We start from the raw sequence: 26,476 nt of genomic DNA, 5'->3' as shown, positions 1-26,476 counted from the left end.
GCACTTTCTCAAATTCATAGATTGCAAAATGTTTAAGTATAATAATTAAATTTATAACGCAACACAGGCTTCTACGAGACTTAAGGACTTCTACAATTCAGTAGCATGATAGCAAGTGCTTAACTTAATCTTGTATTTTAAAATGTTTTTAATATGGTCTACTTACTTATAACTACTTCTATCAGCAGAATTATCATTTTAGCGATTTTAACGCACCAGTATTGTGAATGTAAAATATGAAAGAATGCTTTTAGGCTGATAAGTAACTTACAAAAGCGATTACGCTAAACGCATTATTATCACCTGTCAGTGTAGACTTACATATTTCTAACATAACAATTAACATCTAAAGGTCGGATAGAATTTATTCATTCAAAAATTCTAAAAAAGTAATGAAATATTTCCAGGTCTATTGAGGTGAGGTGTTACTTAGGAGGTAAGAAGTAACAGTAGGTACGTGTATTGTAAATTAAAATCTAGTGAATTCTACGAGGGGTATTTTGTGGATGGTTTTGTTTTGTCGAAATTCATGTAAAGTATTTCATGTTTCAATTCAGATTAGTCACTAAATCAATCATCTACGAAAGAGGCATGTAATAGAAAAAAGGTCCCATTGAAAATTGATTTGGGATTGAAAAAATTAAATATATGTGTGTATTTATAAGTGGGATTATCAACATCACAGTGGTTATAGGATAAATGAAACGAAATATTTGTAGATTCATATTTTATTCAAAACAATACGTACACAAATACATAACATGATTATTTACAAAAATATTGTTACGTTTATAGTTTATGCTTTAATTATTGACTTGAAGTTCTTATGACGACCTTTAAATTATTTAAATTAGAAAAATATTGTTCTTATCGATACTGGTAGGTGGAAGGTACACTTAATTATCTAATTCCGTCGATATAATTTATGCAATAGTTTACATAATATTTGCTTGACTTTTTCAAATTTCGAGTTAAAGACTTATTTAAGTTCAACATTGATTCATTTTTAATCAATTGCCACTAATTTCTTAGTGGCAATTGATTAAAAATGAATTCACAATTTCAAGGATTTTCTTGGATTGAATACTTAGGTCAATGTTATCTATGAATTCTTTTGATACCCGTTACTTGAATAAACTTTGGGAATCTTTTATAATATTTATAGTTTTCTTTATCAATGCGGGATGAATCGAGGCAGTTTCCGCAGATAGTATTATCATATTTGCATATACATACTTGATATGTTTCAATGTAAATAACAAACTGTATAATATTTTTTCAAGGTAAATAATAAATCAATTTACTTTTGAATGACTAGACTGTTACTATAGAACATTATTTTGCGCTTACATGAAATAAATAATTTCTATATATATTTACACTATTTACTAACTAAAAAAAAGCAATAATTAACACAAATAGGTAGGTACATAATGACTAGTACTGGACAGATATAAAAAAAAATGATCAAACGCGTCCGAACAAAAAGTTCCTTCGTTCTTCCTAAATCAATTACCACGAATTAAAATTTATTTACATTTATCAGTTTTTCAGACGGTACATGTAGAACTAACGCTTTCCAAATTTCACCTACGTTACAACGTTAACTATTTACAATAATTATGACTTCTATCAAATTTATATACATTTTCTTTCCACGGCAATTATGAAAATTATCTTCTTGTATTCAAGGTGGAACAGCAGCTATATTATTGGGAACGATTTCTGATTCGCTTTCAGCAGTATCGTTTTCTGTGTCTTTAGTTAACGGTTCCTCAGGCTCGTCTCTCGTGAGAGCTCGATACTTCTTGGCGATTATTTCCCAATCTACTACGTTCTCTATTCTAGTCATGTTGTTGAAACTTAGTTGGGAACCTAACGGACTTAAGTGTACTACTGAGAGACGGGTGGAATCTGAAAAAAATAGATTTTTTGTAGGAGGAAAAAAAACGCTAGTAAAAGATGACGATGATACTTAGGTTTTTTTTTAATTCGTTAGGCTAATAAAAGATGACGAAATATTTAGGTTTTATGTGATACGTAATTTTCGAAAAAAAGAAATTTTATTTCTAACTAGAGGTCCTACGAAATATTATGTACCACGGGCTTTGCCCGTGGTACATATTTCGCAATAAAAGGTAGCCTTCCTTTCTCGGGTATCAAAATATCTCTATACCAAATTTCATGCAAATTGGTTCAGTAGTTTAGGCGTGATTGAGTAACAGACAGACAGACAGAGTTACTTTCGTATTTATAATATTAGTATGGATTAGTGGAACTATTGCAATTATACAGTAGCATTTTCAACAGTTAACATTTATTCCTTACTAGAACTGCAAACACATAATTATCAGGTAAAATTTCATTGTAGATTTATTTTCATGTGTTATATTTTCCTTACCTTTAGGAACAACCTGTCCTCTCTTGACTTTAGACAGCCATTTGGCTCCAGCCTTAGATCTCGCACTCATTTGGTCCTGTCTCTGCAAACCAATCATGTGCACTAAGCTGGGCCTCTTCTTCTTTGTTAGACGATTCTGTTGAAAACAATAGACTAGTATTATAAAGCTAGAGTTTGTTTGTTGATAGATTTTGGTAATTCCTTCCAATGTTAGATAAGTCCATTTACCGAAGTAGGCTTACTTACTATATATTATATCATCACGCTAAAGCCAATATGAGCACACCAATGCAGGTAAAATCGTGGAGCATAGCTAGTAAATAATAATACGACAGTTTATTTCAAATCGTCTCATTTAAAGCAATATCATGTAAAATTAGTTACCAAAAATAATGTTACTGGCTTAGCTTTATCTCCATTATTACGCTATTGAAGTTTTATAGTTTGCTATTAAGGTAAACAAAATAACAGATAATTGAAATAATTTTACCATCCACATTCTGTAATTAAACAATTTAAAATACCTTTGACTGTCACAGGACAAAGTAAATTGTTATTTGAAACTTAAAAGTCAGTTATTACCAACTTTTAAGTTTAACTAACGAATATAGGTACTCTTGGATCTATTAAAGGGAAAGACCTACCAATTTAAAACACCTGAGTCGTACAAGAGAAATAAATTATCTATTAATATAAAAACTTAACATGTTGATATAATATCTTACCCTGCACCGATGTATCAACCACATGAGCCACGTGGTCACAAGATTAAGCGGAGAAGGTGCTGTGTTGGTTCGATGCATGTTACGGATCAACTTCGATAGCCCGTACTTCCACTCTATGTCCGATTGAGCCTATAAAATGTATGTGTTATTGCCTTATTATGGTATTATTTTATTTGTTGTTTATTAATACTAGATATTTTCAGACTGCTATATTATTCTGTGTGTAGGCTAGATTTCTTAAGTAGGTATAATATGTAATTCTATTTAATTATCAGGGCATTCAACCGATAAGCTAAGAATAAATTATTTACATGACGAAGACAGTTTTTATGCAAATACAACTATTATAGTAAGAGGTTTGTTGTGTTATCACTAAAACAAATATGGATGCCGAAAGTCGGTAGATAGTGTGAACAATGGGTAAATAGTTCGTAAAAGATAACATACGGCAGTTTTTATTTTATCTATACCAATATCTACATTTTAAATATTTTTCATCACTGTCTAAATATTGGTTCTGTTAAAATTTATACATTAGGAATAAGTTTACCTGTATCCTTTGATAGGTATCTGACATCATAGCAATCAGTAGATTGATGAGTACGACCACCGACACCAACATGTAAATCCCGAAAACTATTTTAAACAAATAATTTGTCCACTGCGGTTGCGTGTTGCTGTCGTTGCGATGGACCCGCGTCTGCTCCGTCGTGGTCTGACCGAACACCGCAAAGAACAGCAGCTCGAACGAGAACACGGGGTTCATGGTAACTGTGAACAATGGAATCCACGTTGACGGCTCATTTACCTGGATCCGCTGGTAAGTGTCCGACATCATCGCAATGAGGAGCGTTATGAGCACCACCACGGACATCAACAAGTAGCCACCGAAGACGAACTTGAACAGGTTTTGTGTCCAGAGAGGTCGCACACTCGATATGTAGTTGAGATCTGACAGAGTTATCTGGCCGAAAAGGGCGAAGAACAATTTCTCCAACGCCTCGACGGGTGACAGCGTCGCTAGAATCAACGCTCCAATGGAAGTCGTCCGCATTAACAGGGGCAGGGGTACGTTGAGGCAGGCATTTACACTCAAACAGTTCAATGCATCAATTTACCCCGATCGAACACTAGTGTTTCATATTATATCAAGTCTCAAAGAAAAGTGATAATTGTATGGTACAATATGAAAGTGACTGTAGTTTTCTAAGTGTAAGGTTGGGGTAGATTGATCTGTATGTGAGCATAAGTATTTTTCTGATTTATAGTAGTGTTAAATTTTGAACATATAATACATAATATATTCAACATGCCTGCATCAATTTACCCCAGTCCCGTCTACCGTGTAGCGACATAACCAGCGTGGGCGCATGACGACGCCACAACGAAGACAACAAGAAGCTAAACAAATCCAACACTTAGTGGTACCTCAAGACACCGGTGACAAACGAAGGAAAAGCCAACCGCGGCATGCGCAAATCATATGCTCCATCGAATGCGGTGAAGTCGGCCACTCATTCCACTAAAACTAAGTTCCGCGCGTATAGTGCGTTCTGCTTTCCGCGCATCTAAAATAAATGTTCGTATATATGCATCTATGTTTACGATTTCCTTCATATTTTACGAGAGATGATCATTGCAAGCAAAACACACGTTACACGCTTTTCAATTAACATTAATAACTAACAGTTACATTGAATCATTGCTTACGACATTATCAAGCTATTGAATATCGTAAACTATAATAACAAAATTTCTGATGAGACATAAATTTAATACATTCCATTGTTTGTGTATTTGCTAGGGTGGTATTGATATCGTTGTATGTATTCACATTGATGATGATAACATTCCCGATATGGACACACAGGTAAGCCGGTAAGCGGATGGCATACAAAGTGTAAAGCACACTGAAGTAGAGTCAGTATGGATGATTCAGAACTGCAAAGGTGTTATCTACTTGGTCACATATATTTCTATTCTATATCACTTACGGCCCACTGGACCTTGCTTTCGTCGGTAAGACTCTCCAGAAACTATCCATGTTTGTCGTTTCGTTCGAAGGTTCTCTAGTATAAGAATAGTCGAAACTATTTGTATAAATGTGTTATAGTTTTTTTGTTCATAGTATACATACATAATATACGTACATAGAGAAAAAAAATGTATCATTAAAATGAATATTAATTAATGATGGCATGACAATATTTGAAACAATAAAATATAGATTTGATGATGGTGATAAAATGGTATAACACAAAAGAGGCCCTTACCGTCTGAAAACAGTTTTCTCCTGGCCGTTCTGGCGTATTTGTTATCTTCAGGTTTATTTATATTTCTGAAAGGTTGGTTCAATGCCACAATGTGCATGGAGAATCCAAACACGAATATCGCTAATACTGCTAAAAATCTACCTAGATCTTTCATCAGATCGCCTATAATAATAGCCCACGGGCCAAACAAGTGATGGAAAGACAAGAAGTCCAAAATTTGTACACACGCTAAGAGAAATGATAAGGCAAAACATTGATTTCTACAATACATTAAGGTTGGCCAATATTTTGGTAATACAAATATCCAGCCAACGACGTGGGTCGCGACGCCCACCATTCCTAACAATAATACTGCTATTTTTATCCAGCCCAAACCGGATTTATCACTAGGATTTGTAAGTTCAAACAAAAGGAGACCACTCAACCAAATTAATAATATCCACTCATACCACCTAGGGACTAAACTTTCTCTAAATATTGAGTTATATATAGGCGTTATGGCAACCAAAGCTAATAATACCATAAGGTATATGTGGGAAGTTAAATATGACATAAATTTAATTATCGGTATCTTATTATATTTATGGCCTAGTGGAAGAGAGAAGACGAGCCAAACTGGCGGACAAATAATAAAGACGAAAAAAAGGAACATTATTTTGATGCCGGTCCATTTGAGGCTCCCTCGCCAGAGTTCCTGGAACAAGATCATTTTTGAGTACAAGTATAAGATTAATAGATTTCTCTATAGATGTGTGTAGTTAAAATAACTTTATAGTACAGTTTAATATTCCTATAACATAAGTCATATTACAATTAGAAAAATAACTTTATCACCTATAAAAGCGACATTCGTAATCGTAATAGGTGAAGTTACCTATTTTTTACCTGAAGATATCTCTGAACGACCGTGTGCGCGATGACTTCTTTCTGTTCGTTTTCTATCAAAACGTCTAAGAATTCAATATTTCTATTATCAGTGGCAGTTAGTATGTGTCCAGCGGAATCTGCTCCAGCGGCTAGCGCCAGTAGCTCGGTGGCCATCGCTTCACATTGCTTACCCGCTGCTATTAGATCTTTGGCACGCTCCTTTTCCTATACATTTTCAGTTAATTTTAAGTTATGTATGAAATTTATCTTAAAATTTAAAAGTTTGTAAATTTATGTTAAAATTTAAAAGTTTGTGACGATGCATTGTTGGTACAGATTCACGTAAGAATATTACATATTTGATAATTTAGTAATTTGCACGGTAGTTAAAAATTACCGGATTAATTTCGGTAATTATTACCCGGAAATAAAACTAGTTAGAACCACGCAAGTGTAAAACCGTGGGCTCTAGTATGTTTTAAATTATCTGCAGATGGTGCAGATTAATTGTTATAATATATGCAAATATTATTTTCAGATACAAAAGAAAATATAACAATGGAATTTTTCAACGATTTTGTTTAATATGGTAATGACATAATATTTAACGAATGGTATTTGAAAACAAGTAAAATATATATATTTAATGAAATAATAATTACCTTGGTTGATAAATTAACATATAGATTGGATAACTTGGCAGCTGTATCAACAGGCGCCGGCGAAACTAACACGAATTCTTCAATAGGTATATTATTATGGTTCTTCGAGCACACCATTAAATTGTAAATGAATTTCTTATCGTCCATGAGGGATTGTGTGTCGTGTTCTTTATGTAAGAGATATTCTAGTACATCATTGTGGTTTTCAGACGCCGCAAACCAGATGGGAGCACAGTTGAGGTTAGTTTCACTTTTGGGAGAAGCTCCTGATTCACAAAGTAACTTGACTACATTTAGATGGCCAGCTTTAGCCGCACAATGTAATGGAGTCCAGCCATTTTTGTCTGTAGCGTTTATTTCTGCTCCTTGTCCGAGCAGTACTTCTACCATTTGATAGTGGCCATGTGTTGAGGCTATGTGTAAACCGGTTTTGCCGTGTCTGTCTGTGCTTTGCAGCAATTCTGCTGATCTACTTAGTAGGAGACCCACTATGGACATATGGCCACCGAAGCAAGCTAAATGGAGGGGATTGTAACCCTGGAATTTATAATTGTCTCATGTATGTAAACTTTTTATAATGTGGGTCCAAATATATATTTTTTCATTTTTCCATTTCAATTAATATATCATTATGAATGGTAATAATAATAAATACCTATATTTTGAGAATAAAATATAAAGTAACTTAGCCTTCGAAGTTATAATTGCTTTTTAGATTCTCGTACTGTCATATTAATGACGCAAAAAAATTATAATAGTGCAGACTGATTAACTCTTATCAGTGACATATGGATATTAACAGAAATTCCTACATATTGTACCTCACAAACTGCTTCATTCCTAAATTAAAAGTTTACGTTAACTTTAAATTATCTACCTATAAACAAATGGATTCTATTCAAAATTGAAACTGATCAAAAATTATTATTTCTGACTCCTGACATACAGGTTTTTACCTAGTTTGGGAGTCAGACACTTCACAGTATTTCAAAATGTAAAACTATTGTCAATAAAGATTTTTTTTTATTTCTTTATACTTACATTTTCATTAGTAGCAGCATCAACCTGAACCCCTGCAGAATTAAGCAGTAACCTAACAACATTCTCATTCCCGTTATAAGCCGCTAAATGTAATGGAGTAAGACCAGACTCAGCTCCCAGTATGGGAACAAGAGATACTCCTGTTGGAGCGTCGGATTTTACTGTTCCGGGAACATGAGATAGGAGTTCTCGGACCGTTTCTGGAATAAAATCAAGTGTAATTTCATAATTTAATTCACGTTTTTTAAAATAGGTAGTTCAGAAGTTCAATTATTATATAGGAAGTAGGGTGTAACATATAGAACGGTCAGTCTGGAGACAGGCCAAGTTTAAGACTTACAGAATTGATATCTGAATAGCAATATTGTAGGTAGTTTATGTTCGATTTCTGAACAGAGAAATGTGTTTTTTTAATGTTTATACATTGCAGTTATTCTTAAATATAAGATTATAGATATAAGTAAGTTCTTAATAATAGTTAGTTCTGTGTAAAATACTTATTATGAATGATATAATGGATTATACTTATAGTTGCAATGAATCTGAACTGATGATGCACTCTTTCCCAGACTGACCGCTCTAAATGTAAATCTATTAATTTAAAACACACTGTAGTCATTGAAAATACCTGCTTGTCCATAATACGCAGCTATATGAAGCGGCGTCAAACCCAGCTTTTTACTAGATATCCTTAAAGTATTGGTTGACCTCATTACATCTAGCACATTAGTATGTCCATGTTCTGCTGCTAAATGAACAGCTGTTAGTCCCGCTCTATTTTCATCAGTACAAGAAGCTCCCGCTCTAACTAAAACCCTCACTACATCAGCATGACCACCTTCTGCTGCTAATTGTAATGGCGTGGAATCATTTAGTTTATTCCTAGCTGAAATAACCCCAGTTCTATCGAATTTCATCAATTCTTCAATCACTTTAACCGACCCTTGTATAGCTGCTATGTGCGCGCATGTGTTCCCATCTTTGGTCGTCGCCATTACTAAATTAGGGTGTTGTTGTAGAAATAATTGTACTACTTCTGAATAATTGTTCTGAGCTGCAGCATGTATTGGTTTTTGCCCCAATTCGTCTGTCGCATCAATATTGGCACCGAGTTCTAATAGTAATTTGCACACTTCCATTTGTCCGCTCGCTGCGGCTAAATGTAATGGCGTCTGTTTTTTTAACGTTAAAACGTCTATTACAGCGTTGTGATCTCGTATGAGAAATTTCACTAAATGTGCGAAGCCGTTCATGGCTGCTAAATGTAGGGCAGTTCGGCCATTTCTGGCTTTTGAGTTGATAAAGGCTTTGTTTGTTAGTAATGCGTCGCAGACTTGTAAGTATCCATGTTCGGCTGCTAAGTGTAAAGCTGATCTTCCTTCTACGTCGAAAACGTCAACTCTTGCGTGATTTGATAGCAACGTATTAACAAGCTCCATATGTCCTCTGTTACATGCGATTAATAATGGCGTCCATCCGATAGAATTTTGTTTGTTTAATGCTCTGCTCACATCGGCGGTAGACATGTCTGTTATCATTTCAGTTAGAACGTCATTATTGCCAGCGATAGCACAGAAATGAAAGGCGGTTTCTTGGTAATGTTTCGTTTGTAATGAAACATCGGCACCATTTTGCATGAGATATTTTACAACTTCCCTATCATCTGATGGTACTTTTACTTCTTCTTTGGTTATTTGTCCCGCGAAGTGTAAAGCGCTTGCTCCGTCTTCATCAACCGAATCAATGTATAACGTTGCTACTTTTTCGCCTTTATGCTCTTTTACAAATTCTATTAAATGCCGGACGATGTCTGGTTTGCAACTTCTACACGCCATATGGAGTGGTGTTTCGCCGGTCTGAAAATTAAATTAATTTATAAGTTAGTGGAACAAACTGACAAAGATAATGAACAAAAGTGTGATCACATGATACCTTACATATAAATATGAAATATGTGTTGAGAATAAATTCGATGTCAAAACATTAAATAACGTTGGAACACAATAATTAAGGTCTTAAAGCTTAGCATAATGCATGAGGTTGTTGCTAATCTAAGCCCACGGAACCTTTTAGAATTGGCTAACAACTTTTTTTCGATTTATTTGTCATTACATCACTTCCGCAGTGATCGATCCGCCCTCAGCGATTAGCATTTTGTTTCTGATTAGCCCCTTTCCTCTACACTCTTGTCTACCGTTCTCCCACTAGCCCAGTCCTGGATTTCGTAGTTTAGCCACACCTAGTTCTGAATCGCACAAGACGATACTTTTCTTTACAGTGCATATACTCAATTTTTCGGCATCATTCATCGGAGCCTTACCGGTTGGCCAGTCGAGTAGACTGGCCGAGGATCATTCCTTTTTCATGGAGGAATTGTACCTTCTTTTCATCATATGCAATACCCCTATATCCTTCTGAGAGTGGAGTCGAGCATGCTTCGGCACGAATTGGGCCACGCTCGCACCGGGGAAGGTACCACACCCTCACAGAATATCGGCGCCATAGTGACAGTTTACTGTCACGTTCCGTACGGTGAGTGAGGGAGGGGTCCGGAGGCCCACATCCCTTCCCATCCCCTACCCATCCTCTCCTTCCCTATCCTCATTTCCTCCCAACCTCGTCCCTTCTACTTAACTCCTTCCAAATCCCTTTGAGGATAAATAAATAAAAAAAAATAAAATAATATTTATTAGCAAATTTTACATGTACTTAGTTCACAATTTTGCTCTGCCTTCTGAACTAGGTTAATACCTGTGTCTCAGAAAACAGTGCCTTCCCTTATGAGTTCATACAAGTATTATAAAATACGTAAACAGAATATTCTAGTTACAGATTAATAACAATTAATATAGATAGCAACACATCTACTTCCCAGTGGAGTGGATACTTATGGGCGGCGTGTATCGCTTAACACCAGGCGACGCGTCTGCTCGTTTGCTATCCTATAGCATAAAAAACCCCTATATCCTTACACAGAGAATGAATGGTACATTATCTACTACGACACACCTTGGTCTTCCTCAGCGGGTCGCCGCCGTCGTCCAGCAGCAGCAGCAGCGCGGCGAGGTTGCCGAACCGCGCCGCCACGTGCACCGGCGTCATGCCGTCCTCTGTCGCCTTGTTGGGGCCGGCACCAGACTTGAGCAGCATTAACGCGCATTTGTCGCCTGGTGAATAGAGAAATGAGAAAATAAAGTTATCTAAAAGATTAACACAAAATGGATAAAATGGAGCCCCGCTTCGCGGAGCTCCGTTAGCTCCCACTCTTCTGTTTGTGGTCATTTACAAAAACTAAATCCTCAGCATATTACAAAATCTTTGCAAACGGAGGAAATTATACAATTTCAACATTTCAGCAAAGATTTGAAATATTGGCGCATAATAAATAAAATTAATTTAGAAATACGCCACAGTATGTGTATGTCCGTCAGAAATGTCTCGTACACAGGTCTCGTACATTTGGTGGTCCTTCGAGCCGAATTTTTATGGAAATATTAGTACTTTCATTTTAAAAAATTAACAAACAATCTTACCGTCAGCAATCCACCATCCATCCCCATACCCCAAAAGGATTTAGTTAAACAAAACATATACCCAAAATAAATAGTTTTCCATACTCTTACCATCAGGAATCCTCGCAGCTATATGTAAAGGAGTTTCTCTCTGTTTGCCCCCACGAATGTGCACATCTGCCCCATACCCCAAAAGGGTTTCTACGACCGCTGGCTTGCAAGATTCCACCGCTATGTGAAGAGCTGTGTAGTTATCCTGGAATTAATAATTTATGCCTATTTAGTAAGTGAAAATGATTTCAGATTAATATTAATCTTAATCTTAATACTATTATAAAGGCGAAAGTTTGTATGGATGTATGGATGTTTGTTACTCTTTCACGTAAAAACTACTGAACCGATTACAATGAAATTTAGCACACATATAGTTACCCTAACTTGGATTAACACATAGGATAGGTTTTATCCCGGAAATCCCATGGGAACGGGAACTATGCGGGTTTTCCTTTGAAAACGCGGGCGAAGCCGCGGGCGGAAATCTAGTATCTACATAAAGACGAAGAGATGATAATAGCTACTCATAATTATTTTGTTAAGTAGCTGCAACACATTCAGTTAGTTGATTACTCAGTGACATTTCAATCTTTTGTTTTTAAAATCCATTGGAAAGTTGTTTACCCCACCCCAAATAAAACATAAACATAGGTAATTTTACCTCATCTTAATGCATAATTTTAGGTAAGTACATAATTTGTTTTAGGGCCGATTTTTCAATGCTTGGATAAAACTTATTCGTCGAATAATGTATAAAACTACCATTTTAAAAACGTATTCTAATTGCCCGTATTTGACAGTTTACGTGACATTTTAATATTATCGTGTAATACTTTATTGGACGGATAAGTTTTATCCAAGCATTGAAAAATCGGCCCTAAATAGATTAGGAAAAGATAAATATCAATTCTTACATTAGTAGTGACATCCACACTCTCTCCTTTCTGCAGCAATGTGTTGATGATCCCAACATGGCCGTACCTCGCTGCCGTGTGAATACTTCGGGCCCCATCCTTATGAATAGAAATAATGTTTTGAAATTAACTTTTTATGGTTAATTCTAACATCAAAACATCTGAGCTCTTGAATTATTAGCGAATTTAAAATATTAAGAAGAATTTTGCTTATTCTTATTTTGCCTACCGACTCCTTTAATTTCCAAATAATCGTCGGCAAATAAATCCTTATTTTTATCCATAAAGCAGATAAATAAGACTTTTAAAATAATTCTAAAATAAAATAAAAATTTTTTAAGCATAACACAATATTTTAATCATTCATCACGATATTTATTACAGAACTAAAACACGAATCTCGTTATATTTATTAAACCTTAGAAATAAGTAGCACATGCTCTCTATTATAAAACGAAATGAGTAACGTATTTAACTAATATACATTGTTCGAATTTAAAACTGCAATTAATTTTATTTTCATTGCAATTTGCCTTAAGTAATTAAGAAAGATCTAAGTTTCCACTGAATATGGTTTTAAAAATATCTTTACCGAAAATGTCTATGTCTAATAGACTCGAAAAAAATGTAAAAAAAATAATAGAAAATCTTTATTAGTTGCAAGGATGTTATGTAATACAAACAGTAGGTCAAACGGCAAACTATTTTTATTGGACCCATTATATACACGTGAACGTAACCACTTAGATTTAGCACTTTTTTCAAGTTTTACTTCTTTATAGTTTATTGCATTTCCCGGTATTTAATCCAATTTCATTTCCGTTTTCAAGGTCATATAAGTTAAATAACACGTGTCTAAAGTTGTAATAACTGCGATAACAGATCAAATAAATGTAATTGTCGCTTTATCGTAGCAAGATAATAAAAAGTTTAAGTTATTGCAACGTCAATAAGAATTTCATGAATATGTTTCAAAGCTTTAAACTATTGTACATTCAGACCCTTATTATGTAAATGGCTAGAAAGTATATGGTCTTTACAGTATAGGAGTGATGACACTCAAACTTATGTAGATAATAGAAGCTCTTTCGAAAGAGTTGAAGTTGACTGTAGACCGTTACCAAAATATTAACAACTAAACAATCCATAAATACCTACTCTAATAACATTAAATATAAACAGCTAGAAAACATTTTATGACCATGAACTAAATTCGGTAACGAATGCTGTATTTGCATGAAATTATCATTTAATAATTATTGCTTTACTGACTCAACCCGGCTTCATTTGTAGTTAATAAGTCTTTACTTTTTCAAGCCATGAAAGGAAATGCCGGTCAGTTTCAAAATAATTCTGAATAAATGAAATCAAGTCAAATTAAATAAAAAGACGTGTGACACTCGGGGACTGCCGCGGTAAAGCTATTGCATGCTATGCCTTCAAGCCACACCTCCGTGCCCGTCGGAGTGGGGAGCGTGAGGTTTTTCGTTGCGCAATTTCTGCATTCAGTCCCCGCGCTCAAGGCCCGCGATAGAAGCTATGCAATAGCTTAAAAAAAACTGTTTCAACAAACCCTGATTTTTTCTGTTCATGTTTAATTACCTTTCTGTCTGTTTTACAATTTATCCGGAATTATATCGTAAGAGTCGATAGATCGATTTTATTTTGACTTACTGTAATATTTAAGAATTTATGGCATCAAAAATATACTATTCATCATGAAACTAAAAATTTGTTACTAAACATGAAAAACATTATATCCTGCGCTTATAAAAATGTATTACACAGCTAAAAACAATAACATCACTCACCTTATTTGGCATATGGAGATAGACACCCTTCTTAAACAGCATCATAGCGCAATCAGCGTGACCATTCAGTGAAGCAATGTGCATCAATGTACTGCCATCTTTCGTTCTCTCAAATATAGATGCTTTGAATTTATCCGCCAGTAGTTCTATAATAGCTGCATGACCGTTTTCAGCCGCTAGATGCATTGGTGTCCGGTCTAGAATAAAGTGTTATTTGTAAATTATATGAATTGATGGAAGGTAATTGTGAAATCAGTCTTGATTGTAACTTGGCTTGATTCATTCCCTGCTATTAAGAGTAATCTATTCATAATGATAATTCACAATATACAGTGGTGGTCACATAATTAAAGACACCCCCTAATTGACCATAAAAGATTAACATTAGGAACTACAATTACCTGAAAAAGTTATTTAATCTAGTATTATTTTTATTAAACCATACTAGACAATGTGTTCTTCAAAATGAGGGACAAAAATAGTTATATTCCTTGTTAGTTTCGACACTTGCTCTCTGTGGAAATGTTACACAAACTATGTTTACGTACGTGTAGCTGGCCACTTAATTAAAGACAACAAGAAATGCGTTAGAATTTTTTATAAATAAAAATAAACAGTATTGTGCTTTTCTTTGTTTTGCCGCGTAATTTCATAAATCGTTGACACTCCATAATTATTTTAAGTATTTTTAACTTTTAAAATTAAAATTCATACGTTTAATGGTTTTTATATCAATTATTATGGTTAAAAACAAGAGTTGCGACTCCTCCACAAGAAAAATTATTTTTAACTTTCATTATATTTAAACTGTTCCAAGGATATGGTTATCAATGCTATAAAACATGTCAAGATGTTCCACACGACCGAAAACGTACTCAGAAAAGCAAAACCAAGTGAAACTACTTGGCCGAAAGTTTCAAAAATGGTGTTGTTGGCTAAAAAAGATCCATTTAAAGAGTCGGAACTGATACAGTTCAGAGTTGTATGGTGCAGCAGGCTTGAAGGGGGTGTCTGCAAAGACAATTAGACGGAGATTCTTGAGGAAAACTTGCACTGAAGAGTATCTCGGAAAGTACCACTTTTGAAGAAACAGAATGTGAAGGCAAGATTTGACTTTGCTACAAAATACGAACACTGGACTGAACAAGAATGGAAACATGTGCTGTTTTTGCATGAAACTAAGATTAATATGATTAATTCTGTCAGAAAAGAATATGTAAGACGCCATCTCAATAAGAAAATGGATCTAAGATACACTAATAAGTAGTCATACATGGGGGTGGAAATATCAAAGTGTGGGGCTATTTTTCTGGACTTGGCGTTGGACCTGTCAAAGAGACAGAAGGCAACATGGATAAAGTCCAGTACAAGTATATTTTAGAGCAATCCATGCTGCCCTATGCGGAGGAAAATTTACCTTTTGTTAGGACTTTTCAACACGATAATGATCGTAAGCACACAGCAAAAGTAGTGAAATGCTTGTAAAGGAACCAATCTGTAACTGTTTTGGATTGGCCCCCCTACAGTCCGAATTTAAATCCGATCGAAAACTTATGGAATCAAGAAAGAAAGAAGTCGTGGCAAAGCGGTCATCAAACGTCGACTAACTTTGCAAAGCATTTTCGAAGAATGGAACCAAATTAGTGATGCAACTTGTACAAAATTAGTTGCTTCAATGCCCAAGAGATGTAAACCGTCATTACTGCCAAAAGACATGCAACCAAATATTGAAAAGTGTAAAAATGTTTTGTAAATACGTCAGACATTTTGTGTTGGAAAAATAATCTCATTAAAATAATAATTTTTTATATTTCTTATAAGCGAGTCTTATGTCTTTAATTATATGGCCAGAGCTTTGCTAGGTTAAAACTGCTAGTAGTAAGGATGAACCGATTAAAATCTAACAAACCGATAAGTTTTGTCGATAAAATTTAGTTTAGCATGAGACAACACATACTTGAATATTTTAAAATTATTTAGCAAGTTCCAATGATAGTGTAAAAAAAAATGTTGAGATAAGTGTCTTGGTTAGTATAAAATGCTCTTAGTGTCTTTAATTATGTGACCACCACTGTATAAGTCACGGGTCATGCATTCAATAAAAATCTCCTGTGATGTACTAATTAATAGTAAAAACTATTACAGCATAAACTATAACCTTAATCATTTTACCCATCCACGATTTAGCCGCTTGTCCAACTGCATCAACAGCTGCCCCATAGTCCACTACGAAACAACCTATAAAATACTGAATACCAACCCATTTACCCACTAATTCCCTACTGACCTTCATTATCAGCAATAGCTGCATTCGCTCTGACTCCATAGAAGTATTTCACAAGTGGTTCATCTCCCTCCGCAGCGGCTATGCGTAATGCCGTTTGTCCAGAACCATTAACTACATCAACAGTTGCCCCATAGTCCACTACGAAACAACCTATAAAATACTGAATACCAACCCATTTACCCACTAATTCCCTACTGACCTTCATTATCAGCAATAGCTGCATTCGCTCTGACTCCATAGAAGTATTTAACAAGTGGTTCATCTCCCTCCGCAGCAGCTATGTGTAAAGCTGTTTGTCCAGAACCGTTAACTGCGTCAACCGCCGCCCCATAGTCTACGAGGATTCGAGCCATATCAACGTCTTTGCGTCTTGCTGCAAGGTGCAGTGCTGTGTCACCCGCTGGTGTGGACGCCTGTGATGAATTGCATTCTTTAGACGTGTATTTTGGTGGATGCGATTTTACATTCGTCTTTTTAGATTTTGCCATTGGTTGCATTATGTAATAGTATTGGACCAAATACGAAATAAAAGTTCGATAGAGCCAACTTTTTAAATGTGTAATTTTAAATAGTTTAACTTTAAAACTTCTTTGAATACTATTATAAAATAAATGTTTAAGGCTATAACAATACAATCCATTTGAAAAATTACGCCTAAATTGCCAAAATGGTATTAAGAGCAATTACTATTTTGCAACAATTTCTGATGTTCAATCGATTCCTATTTAGGACAAGACAACAAATTCATTACAATAGGATTAATAAATATTAGCACGAATTAGTAATAGTATACCTTGAGCTGTTCGGCCGTCTGCGCACTGAGCAGCTCGCGCACCATGCTCTGGTTGCCCGCCTCCACGGCGAGGAGCAGCGGCACCTTGCCTCTCTGCAACACCATTTCGCGTATTAACTTTTTCCACTCTTTCAACCGCGCGCGCTCTTTGTTCAGCTCGATGTAACTCAGCTCGAGCTTTTGCAAGTCTTTGGACAGATTGACCGGCGGACTGCGAGTGCCCGAGCGCAAGCTGAGGTTCGCGCTCTTAGGAACGTCTTTTTCGTTCAACGACATCTCGATTTCACGCCTAGATAGAACTGCACGCGGGGCGATGTCTATACGCGAACTACAGACGGCAGTGCGGTATCACTGCACGGTCTAGTCACACTCGAAAACAATTGTTGAGACTTATGTGCATTCGATTTGGCAGAACGCGAAAACGATTTTCAATTGCTCCTAGCATGCGATCCCCGATAGAATTCGACTGGCCGTCCATTTCAGCGGCTATACGTACTTGATCCTCCATCGGCGAGTCGAACAAAGGCCCACTAGGACATGGTAAAACTGCCTTTCTCTATTCGTGTCGTAGGGCGGACTGAGACTTATTGTATTAAAATTAGTAATTTTGAATTTCACCGCTGACGTTATAACTAATATTCCGCGAGCGATTTGCATTGTAAATTTTGCGTTGTGACGTTTAACTCGGCAAAGCTCAGGTTAATTAGCTAGTTACTATTCGTGGGGGTGGGTCGTGTCGGAATGTCCTTAACAGCCTCGTTCTTGTTTTTCGCTTTAAATTCAGGTATTTAATTCTGTATGCGTGTTTGTGGAATGTGGCGAGTGTGATTGATGGGGTGGTGTAAAACGAATCTATTTCTTTTGTCTTAAGCTGATGGAAACGGTGGGGTTTGTTTACAAGCGCGGCGGTTCCTCGTGGGTCTCGGGGACGTCGGTGCCAGGCGACAGGCGCTGCACGCGATCCTCGAGACCATTGCTGCATCAGCTCTGTTCGGAATGACACCGAACAATCAAAACCTTCATAGCCTCATCATAAAGTTCATATTTTATTGGTTTCCGCTACGTCTCATTATTACATCAATACGCGTATTGTTAAGGAGGTTTGCATTTTAGAATTCAGTTTTCAAAATTATACCTATTTAAACATTTATTACATAACTACATTTGACAATTCTCTCTTAATTTTATTATTAAATGAAAATCTTGCGTATGCAGACCTACACTTTCAAAACTCCTAAGCAAATATTCACATTAATATTTTGAACGAGCTTTTGGAACTAAAAAATATTTCCGATATGTGGAAGCTTTAGGAAATAAGAATAAAAACTACTTTATAAACCTTTAAGTAAATCAAATGTGAAAAAACGTGAAATATAAAACGTACGAAAATATTTAAATATTTTTTTTTTCTCTTTTTTTTTATTATTATTGATAAAGTTCTATTAAAAATGCAACGTACTCCACCAATGAGCAAAACCACACCGCATAACTCGGATACCGAGACAGCAAAATTTTATGATCCTACAGACAAAAAGAAGGGTGCAAATCCTAAACGCCAAAAACGTCGCAGGGGATCGCAAGAAGAAGATGTATATAAAACTAGAGAGGATCACCAACAATTTAAGGAAGATATATTTAACAAAATTGACGCTTGGAAAAAAGAACAAGAGCTAGTGCTAAAGAAACTGACTGATGATATTGCTGAAGTCAAGCAACAAAATATCAGCATTCAAAAAACTAACATTGAAATCAGAAACACAAATTCGGAAATAGAAAAATCCTTCCACTTCTTGTCAGAAAAGTATGAAGATCTTAAAAGTGCCGTGACACTGTTGCAGAAAGAGAGAAAAGAAACTTTAACTTATATAAAGTCTCTAGAGGATCAAATTGATATGATGCATAGGTCACAAAAATCCACCATGATTGAAATTCGAAACATCCCCCCCACTCCCGCTGCGACGGCTGACCTCTTATCGGTTGTCAACAAGACATGTGATTCTCTGGATGTGCCTATTCAATTATCTGATATAAAAGATGTTTCCAAAATAATTAATAAGTTCAATCAAAAGAAACCCTCAGCGACTGTTTTGGTGGACTTCACTACCATCTCTATTAAAAATAAAATTCTATCCAAGGTTAAAGAATTTAATAAAACTAATACTCACAATAAGTTTAATTCGCAACACATTGGCATCCCTGGACCCGTTGTTCCCATATACATAACGGAAAGCCTCACTGCCAAAACCAGAAAACTGTTTTACTTAGCTCGACAATTTGCAAACGTCCATGGATATAAGTTCTGTTGGACAACGAATGGCAGAGTGTATATGAGAAAAACGGACGGTGGGCAACATATTCATATCAAGGAAGAAAATCAGCTGCGACAACTGAATGAAGCGACAGCATGACTTATTTTATCCAAAACCATACTCATATCCATACATTATAATAGTTATCGAAATAATTTATTGTTAACTCTATTTCTCCCTATATACCCTATTTATGATCTTTTACAAAGAACTGTGAAAAACCAACATACACATTACACACATTATTATACACAACACAATATCCATAATAACAAGGAATTTAATCTGTATTTACTTATATTACTTTGCAAATTGGCACGTGCTTATAATTCAGATGATCATTGTATATTTAAGCAGTGCATGTCTAATATTCGGGTCCCTAATTTAGCGAAACTTTTAATATGCTTTCAAATTCGATGACGATAATAATATTTATACTGAGTTAGAAATAATTAGTGAAATCGATTGTACATATCTGCCGAGTCCTGCAGACTTTAGTAGCCCAGACAACCACAATTCGCTATTAATACTAACGGTAAATATCCGCAGTGTCCACAAAAATTTCGATCAACTTGCTCTATTTTTGGCATCCTTAAACTCAAATATAGATATTGTCGTTTTAACAGAGTGTTGGATAAACGGGGACAGTATAATACCAGGCTTGAACTCTTATACTGCCATAAAAACAAGTAAAAGTCTCAATCAGAATGATGGCGTTATTGTATATATTAAAAATCACCTCAAATATACTTTTTCGGAACCGGAAATGGAAGGTGGGAATTGTCTTCTTCTAACAATTGGGCGTAATCTTTCTCTTATCTGCTCCTATAGACCACCAAGCCTTCATCCTTCACTGTTTATAAATTCGCTGGACAAATTGTTAAGCACTATCTCAAATAATGAAATCATTCTGACTGGTGACATTAACTTGGATATTCTTCCCAGTAACACTACGGGTTACGCGTGTGACTATCTGAACATGATGTACTTCCATGGACTTAGACAAGGAGTAAATAAACCAACACGGATAAAATCTTGCATAGATCACTTCATGTTAAGAACAAAAAAAAGGTGTAAAACTGTTGTTTTTGATCCCTTGACAGATCATGCACCTATCCTTCTAGAAATCAGCACGTCAAAAGATAAGAACAATAATGAAACGCTGTATAAAACCATCTATGATCATAAGCTTCTCCCTGACTTAATAGACAATATAAATTGGTACGAATTCTATAAGATACAAGACCCAAATGAAGCTGTGACTTTCTTCATCGATAAAATTGAATCTGCATTAAATAATTGCAAAATAGTTAAAAAAGTTCCCAACCGAAAAAGACCCCTGAAACCTTGGATTACTTTCGGGCTTATTAAATGTTTAAGAAAAAGAGATAGATTACATAAAAGAACCAAAAGAAACCCCACAGACCTTGCTTTACTCGATGAATACAAGAAATATAGAAACACATGTAATAACATCATAAAAAATGTGAAAAAGTCATATTATAAAGACAAATTGGACAAAAATTATGGCAATCCAAAGGGCATGTGGAAGATAATAAAGGAGGCATGTAGTCTATCGAACAGCAGAGCACCTAGCAATGAACTTTTAAATTTAAAGTATGATACGATTGACGCATTGAATGTAGTCAATAACTACTTTATTTCAATAGGTGGAACACTCGCAAAATCTACCCTTAATTCACTGAAGAAAACGGAGAAGGAATTAACACTAGATTTAAAAAACGATGAGTGTCCTAAAAATTCTCTTCTACTTAGTCCTACTGATCCTCAAGAAATATGTGGGCTCTTATCTAAGCTGAATTCCTGTAGTGCTTCTGGCTATGATAATATACCTACCCGCATATTTAAAGAATTCAGAGACCTCCTGTCACCCCACATATCCTATATATGCAATCTAAGTATTAAAACAGGAGTTTTTCCAAAGCCTCTTAAAAAAGCCATTGTTATCCCTATCCATAAATCAGGCGACAGATCATGCCCCTCTAATTATAGACCTATTTCTCTGCTATGTACTTTAGCTAAGATATTAGAAAAATGTGTAAGCAAGAGACTTACTCGCTTCTTAGAAAAAAATAAGCTCCTACATAGCAACCAATTTGGATTTAGATGTGGAAGATCTACTGAGGATGCCACACTGCGGCTCACTACACAAGTGTCAACGCATCTGGATGAAGGATATAAGTGTCTAGGAATATTTCTAGACCTTCAAAAAGCCTTCGACACTGTGTCCATCCCAATTATGCTTGCTAAGCTGGAGCATGTGGGCGTAAGGGGCCTTCCCCTTGCCTGGTTTACAGATTACCTGTCTAACAGAACGCAATCTGTGCGTATAGAATCTAAACTGAGTAACGAGGGTGAGGTCTCTTATGGAGTGCCGCAGGGTAGCACTCTCGGTCCTATGCTGTTTCTGATATATGTGAATGAGCTGTGTAAACTAAATGTGGCTGACTGTGAGGTAACTATGTTTGCTGACGACACGGTTATATTATTTAAAGGTAAAACATGGAATGAGGTATTTAAAAAATCTGAAAAGGGACTTCGAGCTGTGACCGGGTGGTTGGAGACTAATTTGTTAAAATTAAATGTATCTAAAACTAAATACCTATGCTTTTCAAAAACATCTGCAATTAGTCCAGCTGATCACCTGGACCTTACACTACATGTTTTTCCGTGCAACCGTGATTCCAGCAGTACTACAGGCTCATGCATGTGTCCGAAGATACAGAGAGTTCCCCAAATAAAATATCTTGGAATTATAATTGATGATAAGCTTAACTGGATTCCGCAAATTAGAAATGTCTCAACGCGGATCAGAAGATTAATATATGTATTTAAAACACTTAGAAACTTTGCAAGCAATGACTTAATAACTCTAATATATAAAGCACTTGGGGAATGCCTCATAAGCTACTGTATAACATCGTGGGGAGGAGCAGCAAAAACCTATCTCTTAGAAATTGAAAGGTCACAGCGTGCGCTTTTAAAAGTAGCTTTCAAGTTACCATTCGACCACCCAACTACCATGTTATACTCTAAAGTGAAGATTTTAAGTGTCCGAAAACTATTTGTGTATCAATGTATACGGCGTTATCATAGATTTAATAACAGCAATGAGTATAACAAAAATAGAAGAGTTGCTGTTCCAGTTCCGTGGACTAAATCCAAATTTGGACACAGGCACTATAATTATATTGCTCCAAAACTGTACAATAAAATGAATAAGTTTTATAATATTACTGCTCTGAATAATTACCAAATTAAGGCTAGAATTTTGAATTGGTTATCTAGACTTGACTACAATGACACAGAAAATCTATTATAAATTCCTTAAATGGATTAATTATTAATACAGGTATCCACAAACACAAAGACACACACACACACACACGCACCCACATACACACATACACACACACACGCACGCCTGCACACACGCACACTTACATAAACTTATTCTCCTAATTAATATAGTATTGATAATGGTTTTGGACTTATTGATTTTTTTTTTCTTTTTATTAATTTTAATTTTTAAATTATTAATTTCCATTTCTTGATTTTAACATTTTAATATACTTATCATGAATCTTAATTTTACCTTTTGATTGTGATTTTAATTGATTGGAAATTGTAATTTGTAATATTTAGCTATAATAACTTAGGTACTACTAACTTACATTTTATTGTTATGTTGATTGTAACAACTTATAATAATAGTGTTGCATTGTTTCGATTTAATATTGATTTTTTGCTGATTTAATATATGTTGCTCAATTTATTTTATAATTACTAACTTATTTAATTTTAGATGAATTTATTTATGTGATGATATAATTTTCGAAATTTGTTTTGGACGTGCTTTATTTGTAATTAGATACCAAGACACATTTTGTTGTTTGTTTTGCTGTATGTACTTATTTGTTATTGATTTTTTTTTAATAGTTTTAATTGCATGTAAATTTTTAATTTATTTTTGATTTTATTTAATTTGTCTCTGATTTTTTTCGTGTCATGTAACTATAAATGGAAGACACAGGCTCCTGAAAAACAGTTCTTACTATCTTAGGAGCCTGGGTCGCTCTTATTTGTAAAATGTTTTAAGTGGAATAAATGATTTATTTATTTATTTATTTATTTATTTTCCATCCTAATATTATAAATGTGAAGTGTAAAAAAGCTTAGGTACTGTTTTTACTACTAACTTTGAGGGAGTTAGAAAAATGTTTGTGTATTAACTACCTCTAGTAATCCATTGTTTCAATTAAAAGCATCTATTTACTGACATCATATAATAATCATATTATAGAACAAAAACTTGGCAACAGAACAAAACTTGAAAATTAATAATTTTATCTTGAATCAATGAAAGTCTGAGTGACCTGAATCAAACGTGGTTACGTGGACTTAAATAATATTATGGGGAAAGATCTTAAAAATCTTTTATTTTCTACTTATAAACAAGCATACGTAATAATATTTCATAGTTATATTTATTTTATGGATGGTTTGTTTATTACTTTCGTTTTCGTAGTCCAACAGGAGTAAAACTTAAAGCTATGTTACCAATTTTTGAAGTGAAACTTCTTTATCGGGGTTGGAAAAAAATTTAGTGTAACATTTTTCGTTACGCGTGACATTTTTCCGTTACGCGCCATCTTGTTTTTATCCCTACCACGCGAGATCCGACGTATTTCTGTAAAGTTGCATATAGTAAATTAAAAAAAAAAATAAGGTCATAAAGAAGTTTCACTTTTTAAGTGTGTACACGCACACATTTTTTTAAATATTTTCCCTGTTCTTCAAGTATTTATTTTCTTTGCACCGCTTTTGCAATCCAAGGTTGCAAAGTCTAGAATATTCTTGCATTTTTATTTTAAATCTGCTTTAGTAATCTAAATAATGGCTACATAATAGATGATGTGTCACTTCCGCTTTCCTCAATCCGCAGAATAAAGGAAAATGGAAACGAAACACAAACATTTAAAGAATTAAAACATTCGTGTATTAAAACTATAAATATAAAGTAAGAAGTTACGATTTATCTAGTTGAAATTGTAGTTATAAACAATGATAAGGATACAGGTGAAGGTAGTATGAAATGGCCCTACACTTGGTTTGTACAACGCTTTAATAAGACCTGTAATTTACTTTTGAAATTATTTAACACACGCGATAGTAAGTACTTGTGTGCTTTTCCTGTTATACGAACAAATTTTGCAAAATTACCGAGATTGGAAAAGTTTATTTGTTGTGGAGTAGCAAAAGCTTAAATCTTCCGTATCTTTTTTATGAAAAGTCTATGTCTATGTATTCCGGAAAACAGGGGAAAAACGCATTTGGAATGCCAATTAACTTTTACTATAATACAGTCATTATTAATAATATTCTTAATTGAACATGTAATTATTAGACGAGACCAATGTATGAATAGGAATATGTAAGGAAAGTGCATGTGAGCGAAGCAGTAGAAGGACAATTCCGTAACTTTTCGACCCACCAAATCACCATTACAACATCTATATAAAGTATTCAATAATACAAAAAAAAACAGATATAACTCAAGATCTGCTGAACAGATTTTAATGATTTGTAGTTACTAGTTTACGACATAGAATTTCAACCCGTTCCAAAGTGAAGCTTTTTAGTTTGTTCATTTGTAATCGAAAGTATTATATGGCTACAGATTAACTAGAACTAATGTCTTCTTGTTGTATCTCCATACATAGACTATTAGCTACATATATTTTCACCGGGATAAAACGAAACTGATGGGGTCATCAGTTTCATTATTCCTGATCGCGGAAGAATTCTACTAATATCCGTAGCCCCGTCAATCGTCATTGAGCGGGTGGACGGAACACAGTTGGGTTTCGGTTGGTAGGAATCCCGAATCCGACATAACCCCTATATATTTATACATCTATGCAAGATTGTCCCACTTACAAAAAATATAACGAACGATATAACGAACAATAATATAATCTGAAATATTTTATTTATTTATTTATTTTTATTTATTTCATTTATTTCAGATTAATTTAATATCCATATATTTGTTAGTAAAATGGCCTTAAAAAACTATGTTAGTATTATAATTCTAAATATATATTCTAATTCGAAATATAATCTGACTACTCACCCCATCAGGTCGTAACCGTATGTCCTTCCCGGCAGCGGTGAGCAACGCACGCAGGATGCTCGTCGCGGTGCCGGTCTGTCTGCTTGATACGAGATGCACTGCTGTTTGTTGACGACTCTATGGGAAAATAGTTGTAAATATTGTGTCATCGAAGATCCGGCTCCATTTTTACCAACTCCCACGACACAAGTTCTCTTAGTGTGGGAGCTATAGTTAATACTTATAATGTGTAAAAAGCTACAGCAAATTCTATTGTTAAATATGTATTGTTATTGTGTTTTTTGCTGAAATAAATAATTTCATTATTCATTTTTTTTCATTTGTGGGCTATGATGGGGAATATGCCTTTTAAATATGCTTATCAGCCTTCTATATTGTGCTAAACTGAAACTTTTTAGTTAGCCTTCTAGCCTAGCCTAGCGTTTCGCGTTATCAGACCTATTTAATTAAAGCACTGCAATGATAAGTGCAACAAGCAAAGTACAATATTTTGTAAAATAGAAAATTCTGCAATGAGGCCTTATAAAAAATTTGATCATATTGATTGTTGCTATCATGATAGAAACGCCTGGCGGAGCACTGTGGATGCCCTCTGCCTCAGCTAGGGGACACAGGAACAATAAGTCAAGTAATTCATTATACATTGAATATAGTTACACAATATTCATAG

At 34.8% G+C, this 26,476-nt stretch overlaps 2 protein-coding genes across 2 annotated transcripts; one reads left to right on the top strand and one right to left on the bottom strand.

Moving 5' to 3' along the window:
- Positions 1–1,386: 1,386 nt before the first annotated feature.
- On the bottom strand, positions 1,387–17,616 carry nompC (no mechanoreceptor potential C). Its single transcript, XM_090120352.1, has 15 exons — positions 17,341–17,616; positions 16,747–16,960; positions 14,261–14,457; positions 12,450–12,548; positions 11,593–11,737; positions 10,979–11,136; positions 8,598–9,825; positions 7,970–8,169; positions 6,929–7,465; positions 6,285–6,491; positions 5,400–6,093; positions 3,677–3,897; positions 3,127–3,255; positions 2,402–2,537; positions 1,387–1,914 (listed from the first exon to the last, which is right to left on the bottom strand). The coding sequence occupies exons 1-15, from the start codon at positions 17,614–17,616 to the stop codon at positions 1,688–1,690; spliced, it is 4,668 nt and encodes a 1,555-aa protein (XP_089976478.1). The 3' UTR covers positions 1,387–1,687.
- A 1,172-nt stretch (positions 17,617–18,788) lies between these two features.
- LOC149908776 (uncharacterized) lies at positions 18,789–19,748 on the top strand. The gene has a single exon (XM_090101501.1). The coding sequence runs from the start codon at positions 18,789–18,791 to the stop codon at positions 19,746–19,748; it is 960 nt and encodes a 319-aa protein (XP_089957627.1).
- The last annotated feature ends 6,728 nt before the right edge of the window (positions 19,749–26,476 follow it).

Source organism: Colias eurytheme, chromosome 4 (assembly GCF_061535395.1).
Source record: "Colias eurytheme isolate Ceu_HAF_F1 chromosome 4, ilColEury1 Martin Lab GWU primary, whole genome shotgun sequence".
NCBI lineage: Eukaryota > Metazoa > Arthropoda > Insecta > Lepidoptera > Pieridae > Colias > Colias eurytheme.
This window is presented reverse-complemented; position numbering and strand designations above follow the sequence as displayed.